The sequence below is a fragment of the Macrotis lagotis genome, chromosome 2 (assembly GCF_037893015.1).
Source record: "Macrotis lagotis isolate mMagLag1 chromosome 2, bilby.v1.9.chrom.fasta, whole genome shotgun sequence".
Classification (NCBI taxonomy): domain Eukaryota; kingdom Metazoa; phylum Chordata; class Mammalia; order Peramelemorphia; family Peramelidae; genus Macrotis; species Macrotis lagotis.
In genome coordinates this window covers 2,469,369-2,486,717 of record NC_133659.1, presented here as the reverse complement: position 1 = coordinate 2,486,717, position 17,349 = coordinate 2,469,369, and the positions used below count along the sequence as shown (strand labels likewise).

The 17,349-nt window shown below is 38.9% G+C and overlaps 1 protein-coding gene and 1 long non-coding RNA gene across 6 annotated transcripts in view; one reads left to right on the top strand and one right to left on the bottom strand.

The window, feature by feature from the left end:
* LOC141512311 (uncharacterized) overlaps positions 1–1,100 on the bottom strand; it is a 42,785-nt gene extending 41,685 nt beyond the window's left edge. For all 3 annotated transcript variants that reach the window (XR_012475445.1, XR_012475446.1, XR_012475447.1), the window contains exon 1: positions 710–1,100. This is a non-coding gene — a long non-coding RNA (uncharacterized LOC141512311). The remainder of the gene's footprint in view (positions 1–709) is intronic.
* The window catches only part of MSH4 (mutS homolog 4), a 74,244-nt gene extending 65,192 nt beyond the window's left edge, over positions 1–9,052 (top strand). The window contains exons 16-19 of one of the 3 annotated variants that reach the window (XM_074221146.1): positions 1,763–1,891; positions 4,140–4,314; positions 6,386–6,474; positions 7,062–9,051. In XM_074221146.1, coding sequence (XP_074077247.1) covers positions 1,763–1,891; positions 4,140–4,314; positions 6,386–6,474; positions 7,062–7,262 — 594 coding nt within the window. In that variant the 3' untranslated portion in view covers positions 7,263–9,051. Of the gene's footprint in view, positions 1–1,762; positions 1,892–4,139; positions 4,315–6,385; positions 6,475–7,061 lie in introns of all 3 variants that reach the window. The other 2 variants (XM_074221147.1, XM_074221148.1) reach the window with 2 other exon arrangements.
* Positions 9,053–17,349: the final 8,297 nt, after the last annotated feature.

Sequence of the window (17,349 nt, the reverse complement as noted above, 5' to 3'; positions counted from 1 at the left end):
AAGGAAGATTAGTTCAACATTACTCTGTAGGATTCATCAGACATGTGTTGTTCCAGGCCAGCTTTCTGGAGCACATTAATGGACAGACCCCTTAGGTAGTCTGCTTAAACCTATGGATCCCTTCTCAGAATAATATTGTAAATATATAAAATGAGATACATACTATTGCAAAGGAAACCAATTGTGATTGGATACATTATAAAAAAAAAAACTCAAATTCACAGACCCTGTGTTCTGAGCTGGGAAAGTCCCCAACCCCCAGTGATGTAGAAAAAGGGTATCCTCTCTATGTCCCACAGTCCATCCCACTCAAGATGCTTTTAACCCCTCCCTCACCTTCCAAACCTCATTCCCCTTAAAGAACTTAGGAAAACCAGTTTCTTTTGAAAACACTGCAAAATCATGAAAGTGAGCCCATGTCCCCAGGGTCACGGTGATTAAGGAAATTAGAGGAGTCTTCTTGTCAAGAACCAGAGGGCTTAGAATAATCCTTCCCCTTCCCCTAGACTGCTCTGTGAGATCAGTCAGGTCCTCACTCTCCCTGGCCTTCCTGGCCCAGGACCTTGGGTCAGCCCTGAGCAAGCTTCCTTTCTTCAACATCTTTACCTCTCCTTTGGCCTACCAGGGAACACTCAGGGAGACCAAGACTTGGCATGGACCATTCCCTCTGTTTCTTCTGCATGAACATCCTTACTGTGCTCATACTCACACACATGCATATTTTTTCCACGGAGACAGTGAACTCCTTCAGACTAGGGATGGTGTCATTCTCTGAGAGCACAGAGTAGGGCTGACACTTGGGGAGCACCATTGCCTGAGAAGGATGATGGCCTGCCATCTTGATGCATCCAGACTTTTCTCTCTTCAAGCTCCCTTTCCAGCTGAGGCCTTTGGTGGCCCCTCTAGCAACTAGAGCCCTTCTCCCAAAACCACCTTGGATGGGCTTTCAAAATGCTTATCTATGGTTTTCACCATTAGTTCATTTAGGGCAGAAATTGTTTTGATATTGTCTTCATCTCTAGACCCTAGAAGAGTGCCCGATGCATGGTCAATAGATAATAAATACTTGTTGATTTATTGATTGAGAGGCTCTGCCTTCAAGAAATTTAATTTAGTAGGAATATTATATACAGTTCATGAAGTTTGCTGCATCAGGTTATGGCTATGTGATGTCATAAATAGAATGGAATTCTATTGGTAAGGAAGTTGCTGTGCAGATAGTATCTATGAAGAAGACTTGTCTTTGGTGCCCTCTCACAAAAGTCTTCTGGGTTTGTTAATTTATTGAGTTAGCCTTAGACTTCCATGCTGGTATATTTTTTCCTGTATTTTTCTCTGAAGCTCTTCTAGTTTTAATTTTGCTAAAATTAATTTGAAAAGTCAAATATTTAATGATAGAAATTTACCAATCATTAGTATCTTGGGTTTCTTCCCCATAAGCTTAAGATGAAATTTATTGCTTTATTTTCTTCTGCTGAATCTAAGATGTAATTTAAATGTTGGCTACTTGCTCTTTGTGTTGTCTCATGCACACATGCAATGCATTTTTATATACTCATCAGCTGTTAATATTGTAATTACCATTGTAATTATTGGTCTTGAATTTAAGAAAGAAGAGTCATCTTTTACTCTGGGTAGCAGATTTCTCAGTAAAGCTTCATTTCAGATGAATTAATAATCTGTATTTTTTTTCTAATTTTGTTCTTTATCATACTGACAGCTTCATCGCTAAAGTGAGTAATATTACCATATTTTTCCCTAGATAGCGTATATACTACATAATGCTAACGACAAATCACTCATCTTAATTGATGAGCTTGGCAGAGGTACTGCTACAGAGGAAGGGATTGGCATTTGTTATGCCGTCTGTGAATATCTGCTGAGCTTGAAGGTATTCTTCCATATTTCTTATGGATTAAGTCAATTAGTTTTTGATGTAACTTTTTTCATTTAGACAAGTGCCTAACCGACTTTAATGGACACTGCTCACAAATTAAATCCCTTAGCAATCCTAGTTAGTAAAATATTCCTTGGTGCTTAATCATGCAGCTTATACTTAAGGAGGCGGCTGAAAAATAGAGGCGTTGAGTTTCACTTCCCCTTTGATGCAGTTGTTAGTAAGATAGTTCTAATGGGAGTAGAAAAAAGATTATAAATAATTTACAGATTGGATGAGGAACCTTAAATTAATAATAGGATCATTAATTTAGACTTATGTTTGTTGTTTTTGAGAATTTTTGTCAAGTGGGATTTACTAGAGATGCCATTGATTTGAGATGTGAAATTTTGAAAGTATTGTTTTACAGACTTGTAGGTTCTTTCATTAGCATACTCAATCATGCTATTATTGTAACTAAGATTTTCTTAAATGTTTCCCTGTGAATCAGTTTAGTTTTATTTATATTTTTGTCTCCTAGTTGAGTCTTATGGTTGTTGATTTTCTTCAAACCTCACTGATGAACTGAGTGTGGAAATCAGGAAGACCTAGTTTCAGATTCTGCCTTTGAGTGGGCCACTTGCATCTCTGAGCCTCAATTTTTCATCTGTAAACTGGGGATAATAAAAACTGAAGTTCATACCTTACAGTATTTTAAGGAATAAAGATAATGTACATAAAGGGCTTCACAAATCTTAAAAATCTCTAGAGATGCCAGTTATTTGTATTACTTTGATACAAGTCCTGGATCAGTTTCTAGCAGATAATTCTATTATGGTCATTATTTGGTCATGTTTCATGAAAACCATTTCATCTGTCATTGAAAACTAAATGACTCCCCACTCAACAATCTCACTGCTGAGCTAGGAAATGGCTCATGACTCAGTTCTTTTTTTGCTCAAATTACGCAAAGATTATATTATTTATGTCTTACCATTAAATGATGAAAGAAGGTGATTAATTGCAAAGGAAATATGTAAAAAATGTGAAAGAAAAGTTTAGATATTTTTGTTAATTATCCTCTCCTCTGAAGTTGTTTAATAATTCATTTTACATCTATAGAACATTAGAGAAAGAAAAACAATAGTTATAATAATATATAATCTATTAAAGGAAGAAGAAAATAACAATAATTATAACAGCTAAACTCTCCATAGCACTCTAAGGTTGGCAAAGACCCTTTACATCTGTTACTTCATTTGAGTTTCACAACAAGTCTGAGAGTTGAGTGTGAAGATTAATAGATTTATTAGATTGATAGAGCTAATTTCATAGATGAAGAAACTGAGGAGGGCAGAGGCTAGCTGATTATCCCAGGATCACATGTGTTTGAGAAAGGATTTGAACTTGGGTCTAACTTGACTAATCAATCCAGCTGGCTCTCCACCCAATAAAAGAGTTTAGTTAGGAAGATAAATAATTTTAATAAAAGGTAGAATTCCATAAATGCATAGAATAGTCAGAAGTACTCTGGAGAGGCGAGATTATTCACCAGTTCCTACAACAGAGGTGGCGTCATGAAAGAGTTTCCATTGGTGATGTGCTCCAGGTTCTGGTGGGTAGGGGGGGAAGTCCAGCATAGGTAGACCAACAGAATTCTGAGTCCCCTGCTTTGGAGGGTTGATGGGGGAGTCTATCTTTAGAAGGCATTTATAGATGAAATATACTTGCCCTGAAAGATTTTCTTTTAGGTTATCTACAAATAGCTTTTTTTCCCCCAGTGATTTAACATAGATGAATATGTTTGCCTGAGTATATATGAGGAAAGAGAGATGACTTTTGAGTTAGGAAAACATTGTTTTGCCTGGTTTGCTGTCCATTGCCTGTGACAAGTTACTGCATTTCTCAGGGATCCAGGCAGATTCACTTTGATAGAAAGGGAATGTCCTCTAGAGCACCTGGAACCTAGTTAGCCATTTAGAAATGCTAAGGGATTGGTTGGTTCCCAGGAGAGCCCTTGGGGGGTTCCATCCTGGGGAAGCAAGCTACTAAACTAATGTAGTCCAGGGAGATCCCAGGGCCCACCAAGCCGATTCATGCACAAACACATGCATAGGAATCATTTTTGTTTGCTTACGTGATTCTCCAGTTCAGTGCCTGCATTGTTGGATTGTAAGTGACAATGACATTTCTAGTTTGCTTGAATGGAATCACTTAATTTACTTGACAAGTCCTAATATGAAGTCTCTGGTCCCTTCTGTAGGCATTTACATTGTTTGCTACTCATTTCCTGGAGCTATGCCAAATAGATCGCTTATTTCCCAATGTTGAAAATATCCATTTTGAAGTTCAACATGTGAAAAGCAGCCTAAGAAACAAAGAGTCGATCACCTATACCCACAAACTCTCTAAAGGCCACACAGAAGAAAAAAATTACGGTATTTCAAATGTTTCTGTCCATATAAATCCTCTGAAGATAGAATTGCTGTTTCCAGTCAAACTCAATTGGTTTGAATGGCATTTCGCCTAAGCTAAGTTTATGTTTTTCTTGATTATCTTTCTTACAAAACACCCAACCTTTATTTAAAGAATTGAATTTTGAGCCTATTCTGAATTACATAATGTTGCCTAAGCCCTTGATTCATCTGGAAAGTTTCAGACAAAATGTAGCTTAGCAGAAATTTGAAGAAAGGGGGCCATGGAGCAACAATGGACAAAGAGCTGGCCTCTGGCCAGAGGAACCTGGGTCCAAAGGCTGACCTGGACACCCAACCTTGGGCCAGTCATTTAGTACCTCTCAGACCTGTGGGTCAACAAGGGCCAAGCCAGATTAAAATGTAATTAGGAGTTGTTGAACCAAATAAACAGAAATACAGTAGAACAAAGCTACTGTGATGAGGTGACCTTCCATATCAGGCCCGGTTTGCAGGAAGCCCCGAGTCCATATTGGTGGCCTCTGAACTTTAGAAAGCAGAGCCACCTGCCTTGTTGGAGGAGGTTCTCTCCACCAGTTAAATCAGGATCTAGTGCTTAGGGTCCTTATCAATTGAAAATTCATGTTCCCTCCACCAAGTTTTGATAGCATGGGCACAATATCTAATCTGAATCCTAGTCACACTCCACAGACCTTTCATGTTTCATAATACAATTCCAAAGGGAATAAATGCATGAGTAAGTGATAGAGTATTTTCCAACTAGAATTGATGTTTCTGTACCAGATTGTTATGTAACAGATATGTAAACCCAGACAGAAAAAGAATTTCCAATTTACTTATAAATCTGAAGTTTATTGGTACAAATTATTTTAGCTAAGGTTAGGACCCATTGGAGTAATACCATTCTTTTGTATGTATTTTTGAATGACCGAAAGAACCATTTTATCAGACTATACAAATGTTACTTCATTTTATTCAAAGCTGGTTGGGAATCCTTGGGGGAAAAAATAAAGACCTTGTATTTGCAGGACTATGTTTAAGCCTGGGTTTCTTTACCTTTGCATATGCCATAGACCCCTATGGCCGTGACCTAAGAACCTCTTCTGACAATGTTTGTTACCTACATTAGTAATAGAAGGAAATGCTAAATTTCAGAAAGAGATTACTGAAATTAAGTTGTAATTTTCTTTTCCATCTAACTTCTCAGACCTTCTAAAATCAATCTATAATGGGGAATCTGTGGACCTCAGGTTAAGAACCCCCTGAATTGGGATAAGATTGGAAATGATTTTTCTCTCTTACAATAAAGAAATAGGTAGCAGTCTCTTGATACCTGGACTGTTTCAGAAATGCAGGAAAGGGGGTAGAGTCCCCCAGCCTTTCCTCCCAAATGTCTTTTCCATATCCATCCATCTCCTTCCTAGACTCCTCTGTCGGTTCACTCCAAGCCACATGGATGATGAGTAGATAAACTAAGAAAAGATGTGTAGCAGTGAACTTGAGCAGCTTTTGGAAGGACAGACAGAAAAATTGAGGGAAAGAGGAGTCAAGGAACCAAATCTCAGACTCTTCAAACAGAAAGGGAGGGAGTCAGACAGACAGGCTATAGACTTGGAGGCAGAGGGAGAGGGAGACAGACAGAGGAGGAGAAAGTGGGAAGTCTGGCAGAGCTGTCTCCTGGTTGTCCCTAAACAGAACATCTGTGGCAGAACCTCTGCCAAGAGTCATGGAATGGGGCCCTCCGCTCTTGTGGTTTTTGGAACAGGGAAAGAAGGGGTAGAGATGATTTAACTGGAGAGAGCCCCTTAGGAGGGCAGAGGAAGCATCTTTGCGAGTTAATCCCTTGGTTGGTATGACTTCTCCCTTCAATCCCCAGTCTTCTCAGAGCCCGCAGAGGAAGGGATCCTGATGCAGGCCTCTCTCACCTTGGGCATGGGAGCCAGGACTTCAGATTCCTTAGGCTATTGCACCATGTTAAGTATGGGTCAAAACTGTTTTATTTGTTAACATCAACTAGTTTACATCCCAACAAACATCCTGGAAATAAGGCAGGGCCTCATTTTTATAATTCTAGGAATCAAAGCTGCAGAAGCCTCCTCACTCCCACAGTCAATTATTTCAGATGCAAAAGAGATCAGAGCTCAGATCACTAGGCAGATTATGGTAAGTGCACTTGTTAGCAAAAAAAGAATTGTTTCTTATAACTTCTGATTGGGTCTTGAGTTATTTAAAAATAAATACGAAGTTGAGTGCATTAGAATCATTTGGTTGAACATTTATATTAAACATACCAATTAAATTGTTACTGTGGTCCTTCCATTTATACTTTTGTGCTTATGCGTAATGTTCCCCGGGTCTAATCACTTCCCTTTGTTGTTCCTTACCCTTGTTTGGTCTTTCCCCAGGAGATGGGCATTTACTTGTTTCTGGTTATCTATGGCTACTACATAGCATGTTCTACTGTAAACATTTTGGTGTCCCCATTCTGCCCATTCTTTTTGGAAAATTAGTTTGATTGTAGAGTATTATTCAAAAAAATGATAGAATTGCCTTAAAGTAAAAAGAGCTCAACAGAAATTTTATTTCCATGTTTGATAGAGATTGCTACTTGTTTAGGCCTTGGGACATTTGAAATCAGGAGACTGCATCAAATAGCCTCTTGAAGAGGGAGAGTTAGAATATTGCCCACACTCCCCTGTTGAAAGGAAGCTCCCTCCTATGCTCATTCTGACCATCTGTGTCTTTTGAAGGAGCGGCACAGCCCAAGCAGCCCACCAGAAGTGGCCAGGGAGAGGGCCGTGTACCAGCTGGCCACCAGGCTCCTTCAGGCCGCCAGAAATTCTCAGCTGGATCCCGAAAGCTTACGCCTGTACTTGAGAGGCCTCAAGACAAAGTTTGAAGCAGATTTATCTGTGGCTGCACAAGTATCAGAAGAACCTGAAGAAAGATAAGTTATGCTTTGAACCCCTTTACGTTTGGGGAGGGCAACTCAAATTTGTTTTTCCTAGAGCAATATCTTCATCACATTTTTACATTTTCCACATGTTATCTTCACTCTATTAGTCCCAGGATTTTCATCTGGGATAGATTTATCTTTTTGATTGAGTTTTGTGGAGGTTAGGCAAGTGGGTGATCCCAGGCCTGGAGTCATAAAGATTGGAGTTCAGATCCAGCCTGGCTATATGACCCTGGATGAGTCTTCTTTGCTGTTTACCTCTGTTCCCCCATCTGTAAAATGAAGATAATAATAGCATCTCACTTCCAGGGTTGTTGTAAACTACTTATCCCACACCTGGCACTTTGAAGGCCCTATATGAAGGTTAGCCATTGTGATTTTATGGAGAAAAAATAAGTTTTAGTGATTCAGCCGGGATATATATATACAATTTATATTTTATTTGAAAACTTGCATTTTAGGCCTTTACTCTTATGACAGTCACAGCAATCAGAGGTTGGGTGATATTGTGAACAGAGGGTTGGCCTCAGGGTGAACCCTGCCTCTGACACAACCTGGTGGTGTGACCTTGGGCAAGTTACCTCCCTTCTCAGGGTCTCAAACAGATTTCCAAGACTTTAAGGTAGAAGGCAGATACTTACCTCAATGGGAAGAAAGAGTTTATTTACTGGGAATTCATTATACTGAGGAAATCCAAGATCCACCCCCAAATTTAGTAATAACAATACCAATAACAATACTCATTTACCTCAAGTCCTTTATGAATGGAATCTTATTTTCTCCCCTGTCAGACCTGGTAGGTAAGGCCACTCTTACCTTCCTTTCTCAGACAAGGAAACTAAAGCCAACAGAGGCTGAGGGACATCCTTGCTCAGGGCAACTCTGAAGCCAGAGTTGGTGTCATCATAAAGAACCCTTGCTTTTGACTCAGGAGAGGCCCTTTCTTATCTTTCTTATCCACATGTGGATGGAAGCTTTTTGGTTCTGAAATGGGGTCTCTCCTTCCTTAACAGGTCTTTCAGATGGTCAAGACCCCCCCCCCCCCACCAACATGAGCTTTCTTAAAACTCCTCAGGATATTAGGATCTTTTAAATACTCCCACCATTGCAGTTCCTTATAGCTTTATATGTCATCTCTAAGGTACAGACACAAAAAAGGTACTGTTTTCAGTCAGGTCAATTGCGTCTAGTGGAGAATCATCTAAGCGACTGATTCGGTCTTTTCGAAAGATGGGATGATTTTGTTATTCTCACCCTTTCAGATAGGGAAATTTTGGTTAGTAGGACAATAGAAAAAATTGGAGATTAGGTGAATTGACCAAGGAAAATGGAAGGTGTTTATTTGATCAGCTTATGTAAAGAGAAGCTGGTCTCCAAGACTCTGCTTTGCTAGTTATATGCTTGGAGACTGGAGATACAAGGTCCTATTCTAAAGACCATTGTCAATAGGATGAGTCAGTTTGTTTTTTAAATCCTTGGTCAACTAATTACCTAGAATGCAGGGCAGAGTTTAAACTGCTTGTTCACTAAAACAATCTGTCCCAGAGCCTATATCCATGAAATTTGGGTTATGCTTTGTTTGGTTACAATTTCATTTCAATGTTGGTTTATAAATTTTTAACTTTTAAAAAATTTCTACATAATATTTGTGGTTTATTTTATTAAATGCTACTCTTTCTTGTAATTCTAAGCAAATATTACTAGCCAGGTATATGAAGAAATAACTTTTTAGTTAGATGAAATATGATTTTTAATGGCTTGTAATTTAATTTCAGGATTTAGTATATTTTAAAATGTATAAAATTTACATTTCCTCTATGAAATATTTTGGGAAATATGTTAGACAACTCTGGAATTTGATATTATTTAATAAAGTCTGTTTTAATTCTTTACCTTTAATCTTAAATGTTCTTTGTATAGAAATTTCTAAAATTTCTAAAATTTCTAAAATTTCTAAAGGAATTATCCACACATAAAAAAAATTGAATGTTGTGACAGTTTTCTAGCAGTCAGTGGTCTTTTATTTATTTTAATTTAGTATTTGATTTTTCCCCCAGATATATGCAAAAACAAACTTTGACATTCCTATTTCAATTCTCTCCCTTTCCTCTACTTCCTCCCTCTTCCCCCATCCTTAGCAATTCATTCCTGTATATATAATACGCATATGTGTATATAGCCACATTTATATTTGTAGTCCTACAAAACTTTTCCTCAAGTCTATAAAACTCAGTAATTTAGGATTAAAATAAAATGATAGCACATAGAAATTAGACATGAAGTTTATTCTCTAATATTTACCAGAAAACCCATAGATGGAAGTCAGTCTAACCAAGGTGACCACCCCGAGCAGAGGGTGACCACCCCGAGCAGAGGGTGACCACCCCGAGCAGAGGGTGACCACCCCGAGCAGAGGGTGACCACCCTGAGCAGAGGGAGACCAGGATATTTATCCATAAGTAAGGCTAAGGAAGTATTAAACCTTCTTGGAGGCCTATTAGGTTGCACAACTGCTTGTCAAAGAATATCACCCTTCTCTAATGCTATCTGAAGGAGGTGCCAGTGTTATTTCTCTTCCTGGATGAAAGTATAATCAAGGCAGGACAAGTTTTCTGACATTTCTAATCATTTGTCTTCCTGAGTTTGTAATTAACATATGGGGAGATAATATTTCATTTCTTACAGCAGAAAGAATTCAGACTTTTTTATAAGGAATACAGGTTGGAAATATTTATTAAACTTTCTCAAGTCATATTGGGAAAGAAAATATAAAAAAAGACCCTCAAGAAAAATAAAGTAAAAAAGATTTCCTCAATCTGTATTCAAACACCATTAGTTCTTTCCCTGGAGATGGATAGCATTTTTCATCATAGATCCTTCAGAGTTGTCTAGTCCATGGTCTTTTAAAAAAAATCAATATGGTGGCTATTTTGATTGGCAAAAGGATAATAAAGAAAGGACAAGGAGGAGTTAGAGAAGGAAAATATGTGAGTAGAGACAGGTGGGAATATTAAATGTGCTCAGTATCAATTCCTCAGTTTTCCTTTGAGATTAACACAAAGGTCATACCCTACCAGACCTTTTACAGTGTATATGTTGTGAAAATTCAAGGCCAAAACAAATAAGCAAAAAAAAAAAAAAAACTACAGTGATTTTTATTTTTTATTAGCTATTAGGATTACTATTTAACTTTTATTAAAACATAATATTTTATAGTGACCCATCAAATGATCAAAGACCAATTCATTTATAACCTAAATGTATCAAAAAACATGCTATGCTTAATGAATGTCCACCTACCTGAATTAAATTTGATATTAACAATTCCAGTTTTCAGTCACCATAGCATCCATTATATATAATTATTATGATGGTAATTACAATGTAATTCAGCTTCTTCACCATTTTAAAAGATATACAATTTCAACAGCATTGGTAAATCCTACAAATATGCAATTCATATTTCCTCAGCACCTTTATTAGAGGATATTGTGAGTTATCATGGTCCAGACATCACTGGGAACCCAACTCTTTGGTAATAAACCTCTCCAGTGTTAACTAGCTACAGTCCATCTTTGAATCCAGCTGGCTAGAGTATCTACTTGATGATCTACTGGTTAAAGCATTCTAATTTGGCTTTTTGGTTTGGTCCTACTCCCTATTCCTTACCACCTTAATTCTGAGGGAGGTGGAGAAAACAAGCAATCTATAAGCTTTGAGAAATGAATATTTCTCATTTATAGTTAATAAGCAATTATTGTATCAGGACCAAGTTTTTCCCTTTTTCTACTTCCTCATTCAGGAACCAATCAGGGTGGGAGCTTTCTCTTAGATTTACCCAGTCCAAGATCTAATCACATAATAAAAGAAAATCTAAGTCTAGACTAATGTGTGTATTCCTACTCATTTTGTTCATTCTGACAGGCCTAGAAAAGTGTTGATTCTCTCTATTATCAAGACAGGTGATAAGGAATTTGTTGTCTCTTTGACCAAGATTTGAATGATCTAAGTCATGTACCCCAAGATAACCCACCTCCTATTTGATTAACCAATTAGAAGAAATTACGCATCCCTCAGGAGCACACCTCCTCTTTGAAGAACATATAAACTGTGATCTCACTGCCATTCAGGTCCTGTAAAGACAGGATCTAAGATGAATGGCTAAATGATTCTCCTTTTATTAAAAACCTGCTAGCCTTATTAATAAAATAAATAAATGACCCAGAGTCTCTCAAACCTTTTTAAATGTCATAATTCAATCTCTCTGGGTTGATCTGTTTATCCAGGGACATATGAACCAACTCCAGGAACATATTTATATTGACATCAGAAAGCAATCATTATGCTTATCCCTTTTTATATCAAGACGTCTTTTGCAAGTACTTACAGGGCATCAATTTACAGTTGGGCAGTTGAGTCCCAGCTAGTAACTGATGAGACTCCGCTCATTCTGTTCCTCCAGGGGGCCAGTCATCCAGATCCATATCTGGCCACTGGACCCAGATGACTCTGGAGGAGAAAGTGAGGTTAGACACTTAGCACGCCCCCCCCCCCACTTCCAATTCATGTGCTTTTCATGATATCATCTCCCTGACGTCATGCATGATTTTCTTTGGGAATGAAGGACAAACAACAACTCAAGTCAACTGTCTCACTTCTTATCCCGGAAGGAAGGGAAGCCCTGGGAAGTGACTGGGAGAGAATAGTTAGGTTTAGTGATAGAGGAGAATAGTACCCCAGAACAGTCAGTGCTTGTCAAACATCCATCCAGTTAACAAAATATAGGGTGCTTGGCTGGGACATGAGGAAGTACACTGTCTACCAGCAAGAAATTTAGGATCCAGAAGGAAAAACTTCCAGAGAGTCTTTTCCAAGTCCATTATTTTATAGAGGAGACCAAGTCCCAGGATGGTTAAGCAATGGAGTTGGTCACTTGGATCTCTGTCTTCTGCCCCCAGCCAGTGTTCTTTTGGGTGATAAAGATAAAGTTAGCATAATCTAGTCTATATTATTCAGTCAATAGCCATCTATTTTATGGTCAATTTTATTGTGTGGTCAAAGTACCTGAGGTAATGTGTATTTAACTCTATGGGCTAAAAGGGGGTTCATTTAGAATGCTATACCTAATGGTCAAATGAAATATTCATTGACATAAACATCTGGATGGAGTTAATACAGTTGTTTATTAACTTACATGCATAAAAAGGGCAGCCATCGTTAAAGAATTAGGGCCTAGTGCATAGAGCCTAGAAGGAGGGGTATAGGCAGGACTCAGCTGGTTTCTTCTAATATTTCCCTCCCCACCAACAAATAATGCCTCAAATCAACTCTTGGAGCAGCAGAGCCAACAGCATTCCAGAGGAAGACAATTTCCCACGCTAAGACCCCTGAAGAGGTCCATTAGAGGTCTGTACCATTGGGACAGATGAAGGGAGCACCAGCGGCAGGCCTTGGAGGTGGCGACAGTCACAGCAGGAAGAGCAGGTTCAGGAGCTCTGAGCTAGTCCGGTTCTCAGAGAGAGACTGCAGGGGACCCTTACTGACTATGGGTGCAACTGGTGCCAACTGGAAGCTCTTCAACTGAAGTATTTGGGGGAGAGCTTGTGATTGGTCCCAGGAAGCAGAGGCCAATAATGAAGTGCTGACCATAAGGGGTAAAGGAGAGATCCTTGTCAGAGGAGATGGTCAGGGAAGGCTTCTTAGCAGAGGGACTGGAGAGGGGCCAGAAGCCTGGGGAGAGCTGATAAGGGAATGGGAATTGATTTTAGCATCAGCGCTTTCATGAGACCCCTTCATCCACATCTGGTTTCTGTAAACCTACCAAGGCCTAGTTTAGCCCAGCTTGTCCACCAGGTGGCGGGCTTCTCCAGCCATGTTCCAGAAGTATCCCGTGCTTCAGATGGAGATGGCCTCTCCCTACTGTGGCCTGCTGAAGGTGGGGGGCCGCTTTCATTGCTCTTTTTAGAGTGTGCCTTTTGGTTTGTTTATTTGACAGTGGTAGATTTGTGGCACCCCTGCATCATCTTCTATGAGTACCATTTTACCAACTGGTCACATCTGTCTGTCACATCTGACTGGTTCTTACGATATTCCACATTTTTTCATTATTTCTAATATAGCCTGTGATCATTGATCTTTGATGTTGCTATTGTAATTTTGTAGGGCACCGGAAGGCAGAGTAAATTGATGTGTATTTTTTCTTCTCCTTCGGCTTCCCTGTTTCTTGGGACACAAGTATTGAAATTATTTTTCAGTCTCTTTTTTTCAGTATTTTTTTTCAGACTCTTTGTGACTCCAATTTTGGGGTTTTTTTGGCCAGTATACTGAAGTGGTTTGCCACTTTCTTCTCCACTCATTTTACAGAAGAGGAAACTGAGACAAACAGGATTGGTAAACATCTGAGGCCAGAAGCTATCTTCCTGACTCCAAGCCCAGTACTCTACCCACTGCTTCAATATTGAAATTAGAGAAAATAATAACCCTATCACAGTGACCTCTTAAGTACTCAAGTGAAAAGAAGGCAATCCATGTGGCAAACTTCATTATGGTCTTATTTTAAGAAATTTCCACAGCCCTCCCAGTTGTTAGTGATCATCACCCTGATAGCAGCTATCAACACGGAACAAGATTCTCCACTATCAAAAATTTGATGACTTGCTTCAGATGATGGTTAGTTTGCTAAGTTGTGCACATTAGTATTTTTAGACAGAATACTATTGCACATTTAACAGACTACAATAGAGTGTAGATACAACTTTTATATGTACTTGGAAACCAAAAAGTTTGAGTGACTTTGGCTTGTTGTGATTCCCTCTTTTTTGCAGTAATCTGGAACCAAACTGGCCCTCTTCAAGGTATGTCTATATGTGATGTGCACTGTTTGTGGAAATGATAGGAAATAGAATGGGTACAATTGAAAGGAACTTCCCAGTCATGCTTAGGGGGTAAGTGGTAGATTCTCTGAATGTCAATCAGTAGTCTTCTCCCCCCACCTCCAATCTAATACTGCATTTTGAATCCAGCTAGGGATCCAGGACTTCAATCACGTGGGGCAACTAGACATTGTGGGAGTGGAGAATGGATCCTGGAGGACCTTATATGATGGGAAATGCTTTCCAGGCTAGGATTTTCATGCCTTACGTTCTGCCTACATTCAGATTCTCCTTCCTTCTACATTCATCAGAAAATGTATTAGAAACATGTTAGTATTTAAAAGGAAGAGAAATTGAATTTCTTCTATTTGAGGAGAAATTGCAAAGAAACCTATTTTAGATTAATGTCAGGGAAAATTTCCCTAATGATGAAAGCTGGAATGGAGTGGAATGGGATATTTCAGGAAGTTTTTCAAGCAGAGACTATTATTAAGCCCATTTTACAGATGAGGAAACTGTAGAAGTGATCTCATAGGGTCGTTATTGTCAAATGAAATACATTATGTTAAATGACCTGGAACCTTAATGTGCTATTGAATAGTTATAATTAATAGTATCATTTTTATTGCTAGATATTCTCAAGTGGAACTAGATGACCCTTTGAGGGTGATGAAGAAAATCCTTACCAGGGGAATTTAACTTAGGGTCCATGAACTTAAAATATTTGGAGAATTGCACTTCAATATAATGGATTTCCTTGACAGTTCTAGAGATTTCATTTTATGGATTTGACATGTTTTCTGAGAAGGGTACAATAGGTTTCTGTATTCTCCCATGGGGGTTCATGGCACAAAGAGATAGATTCCCTAACTTCAATGATCCCCTCTCAGTGAGGTCCCCCTACCACAATGTGATTTTGAGAAAAGTAGTTTTATCCTTTTAACATAACTTTGTTGTGTTTTTTAAAAAATTTTCTCTCTGGCTCTTTAAACTTTTTCCTTCTTCTACGGTAAAATTATATTTGAATCAATTCAATAGGCTGCCCTTCCAAACAGAAGTTATAATCCAGGCAATAGGCCTTCTTCATCCATCCATTTGATTTTTCTGGTATGGATTGTGAAACCAATCAATCACTTTTGAGCTGGGAGGGAGCTTAGAGGCTACTGAGTCTGACTATCCTTATTTTTACTTTAATAAGAACTCATTGGTATTGCTATTCTCCTTATAAATCACAATTTATCATTAAACATGATTTAAAAAAGGTAATTTATAAGTTCAGGACAGATTGATCTTTAGATTGTGCTGTCAGAAACTAATAGTGATAAGGGTAAGAAGTCACATTTATTTAAGGTTTTAAACTTTTAGGTTTAAAATGTATCTTCAATCTATCTTCAAGTTTGGTAGTGAAAATAGTATTAACCCCATTTTACAGATGAAAAAGTGAAAGATCAGTTATTCATCTAGTATGAATCAGATCTAGGACTTCCACTATACTATGTGACCCCTCTATACCTCTGAGAGAGAGAGAGAGAGACAGAGACAGAGACAGAGACAGAGACACAGAGAGAAACAACAGAAAAGGAGAGTAAACCTTATATACTTGCTTCTGGTCATATCATCCCATCAAGACTCTTCTCCCCCAGATTACCAAGGATCTCTTTGTTGCCAAAGTCTGTGGTGTTTTCTCAGACCTCATTCTGCCTCTCTGCAGCCTTGATCACTGTCAATCCCAGTCTCCTCCATTATGCTTTCTTCTCTCTAGGTTTTCAAGGCACTCCAGTGACCTCTCTGACCCTACCTTCTCAAGTCTCCTTTGCTTGATCCTCCTCTAGATCATGCTCTTTGATCATTGATGCCTCCCAGAGTTCTATCCTGGGTCCTCTTCTTTATTCTCTCAATACAACTTCTCTATCAGCTCCATTTACTCTATGTAGATAATTTCAAAATCTACCTCTCCTGCCCCAACTGTTCTGCTGACCTCCAGTCTCACATCTCCATCTCCCTTACTGGATGTTAATAGACATATTAAATTGTAGCTCATTATCTGAACTTTGAAGCCCCCTCTCCTTCCAAATTTACTAGTCACTACAGAGGGCAACTCCATCCTCCTTGTCCCTCAGGGTTATTCTGGACTCCTTACTATCTCTCCCCTCGTTCCTCAAAACCAATATGGTGCCAAGGCCTGTTGATTCTCCCTTTCCAACATCTTTCCTCCTCTGCTTCTCCTTGTCTCCTCTAACACTGCCATCTGCCTGATATAGACCATAATCACCTCACTTTTGGATTATTACAATAGCTACAGTGGTGGGTCTGCCTGTCCCACATCTCTTCCCCATTGGGTCCTTCTTCTTTTCAGTCACTAAAGTGATTTTCCTAGGTCATGTCACTCTCCCTATTCAATATACTCTAGTGGTCACTAAATCCTCCAGATTCAATAACAAAATACTCTGACAATCTACCTTTCCAGTCTTTTGATACCCTTCTTCCCACAAATGCTCTTCAATCTAATGACCTGGCTTTTTGGCTGTTCTGTTTACAAGCCTCTCTATCTCATCTTCTGGCATTCTCTCCTGCCTTCCCCCAGGTCTGGCACCTTCTCTCTCCTCTGCTCTGACTACTGACTCCCTGGCTTCCTTCAAATCTCAGCTAAAACCCTATTTTCTACAGAAAGCCTTTCCCAACCCGTTTAATTCTGGTGCCTTCCCTCATTTATTTAAACTATTTCTGTCTCTAGTTCATTTGCATGTTTTTGTTTGCTTATATTTCCCCTCATTCAATTGTGAGCTTCTGGAAGGCAGGGACCATCTTTGGCCTTTTAAAATTCCCATTAGCATAGTGCCCAACATAGACCCTTAATGTTTATTGACTAGGAACGAGAGACCGACAGACAGACATGCACCTTTAAAGTCGGGGGTCTTACCCTTTTTATTGCCCTAGCTCTAGAGTTGGTGTGGACCAAAGAGTCTCTGTGAAGGGCAGGCACTCAGCATAAATGACACCCACAGGAACAAACATCAAAGAGGAATTTGGGCTCAGATCCTTTGACTTGGAGTCCATGTTTTTCTCATGATACAACACAACAAAAATATCTGACATTGACACCCCATCATTTCATTCATTCAGCAGCCATTTATTGAGTGCCTTCTATGTTCAAAACACTAACGAGGAAATACATAAATTGTCAAATGAAATATTCATTGAAGTAAAATA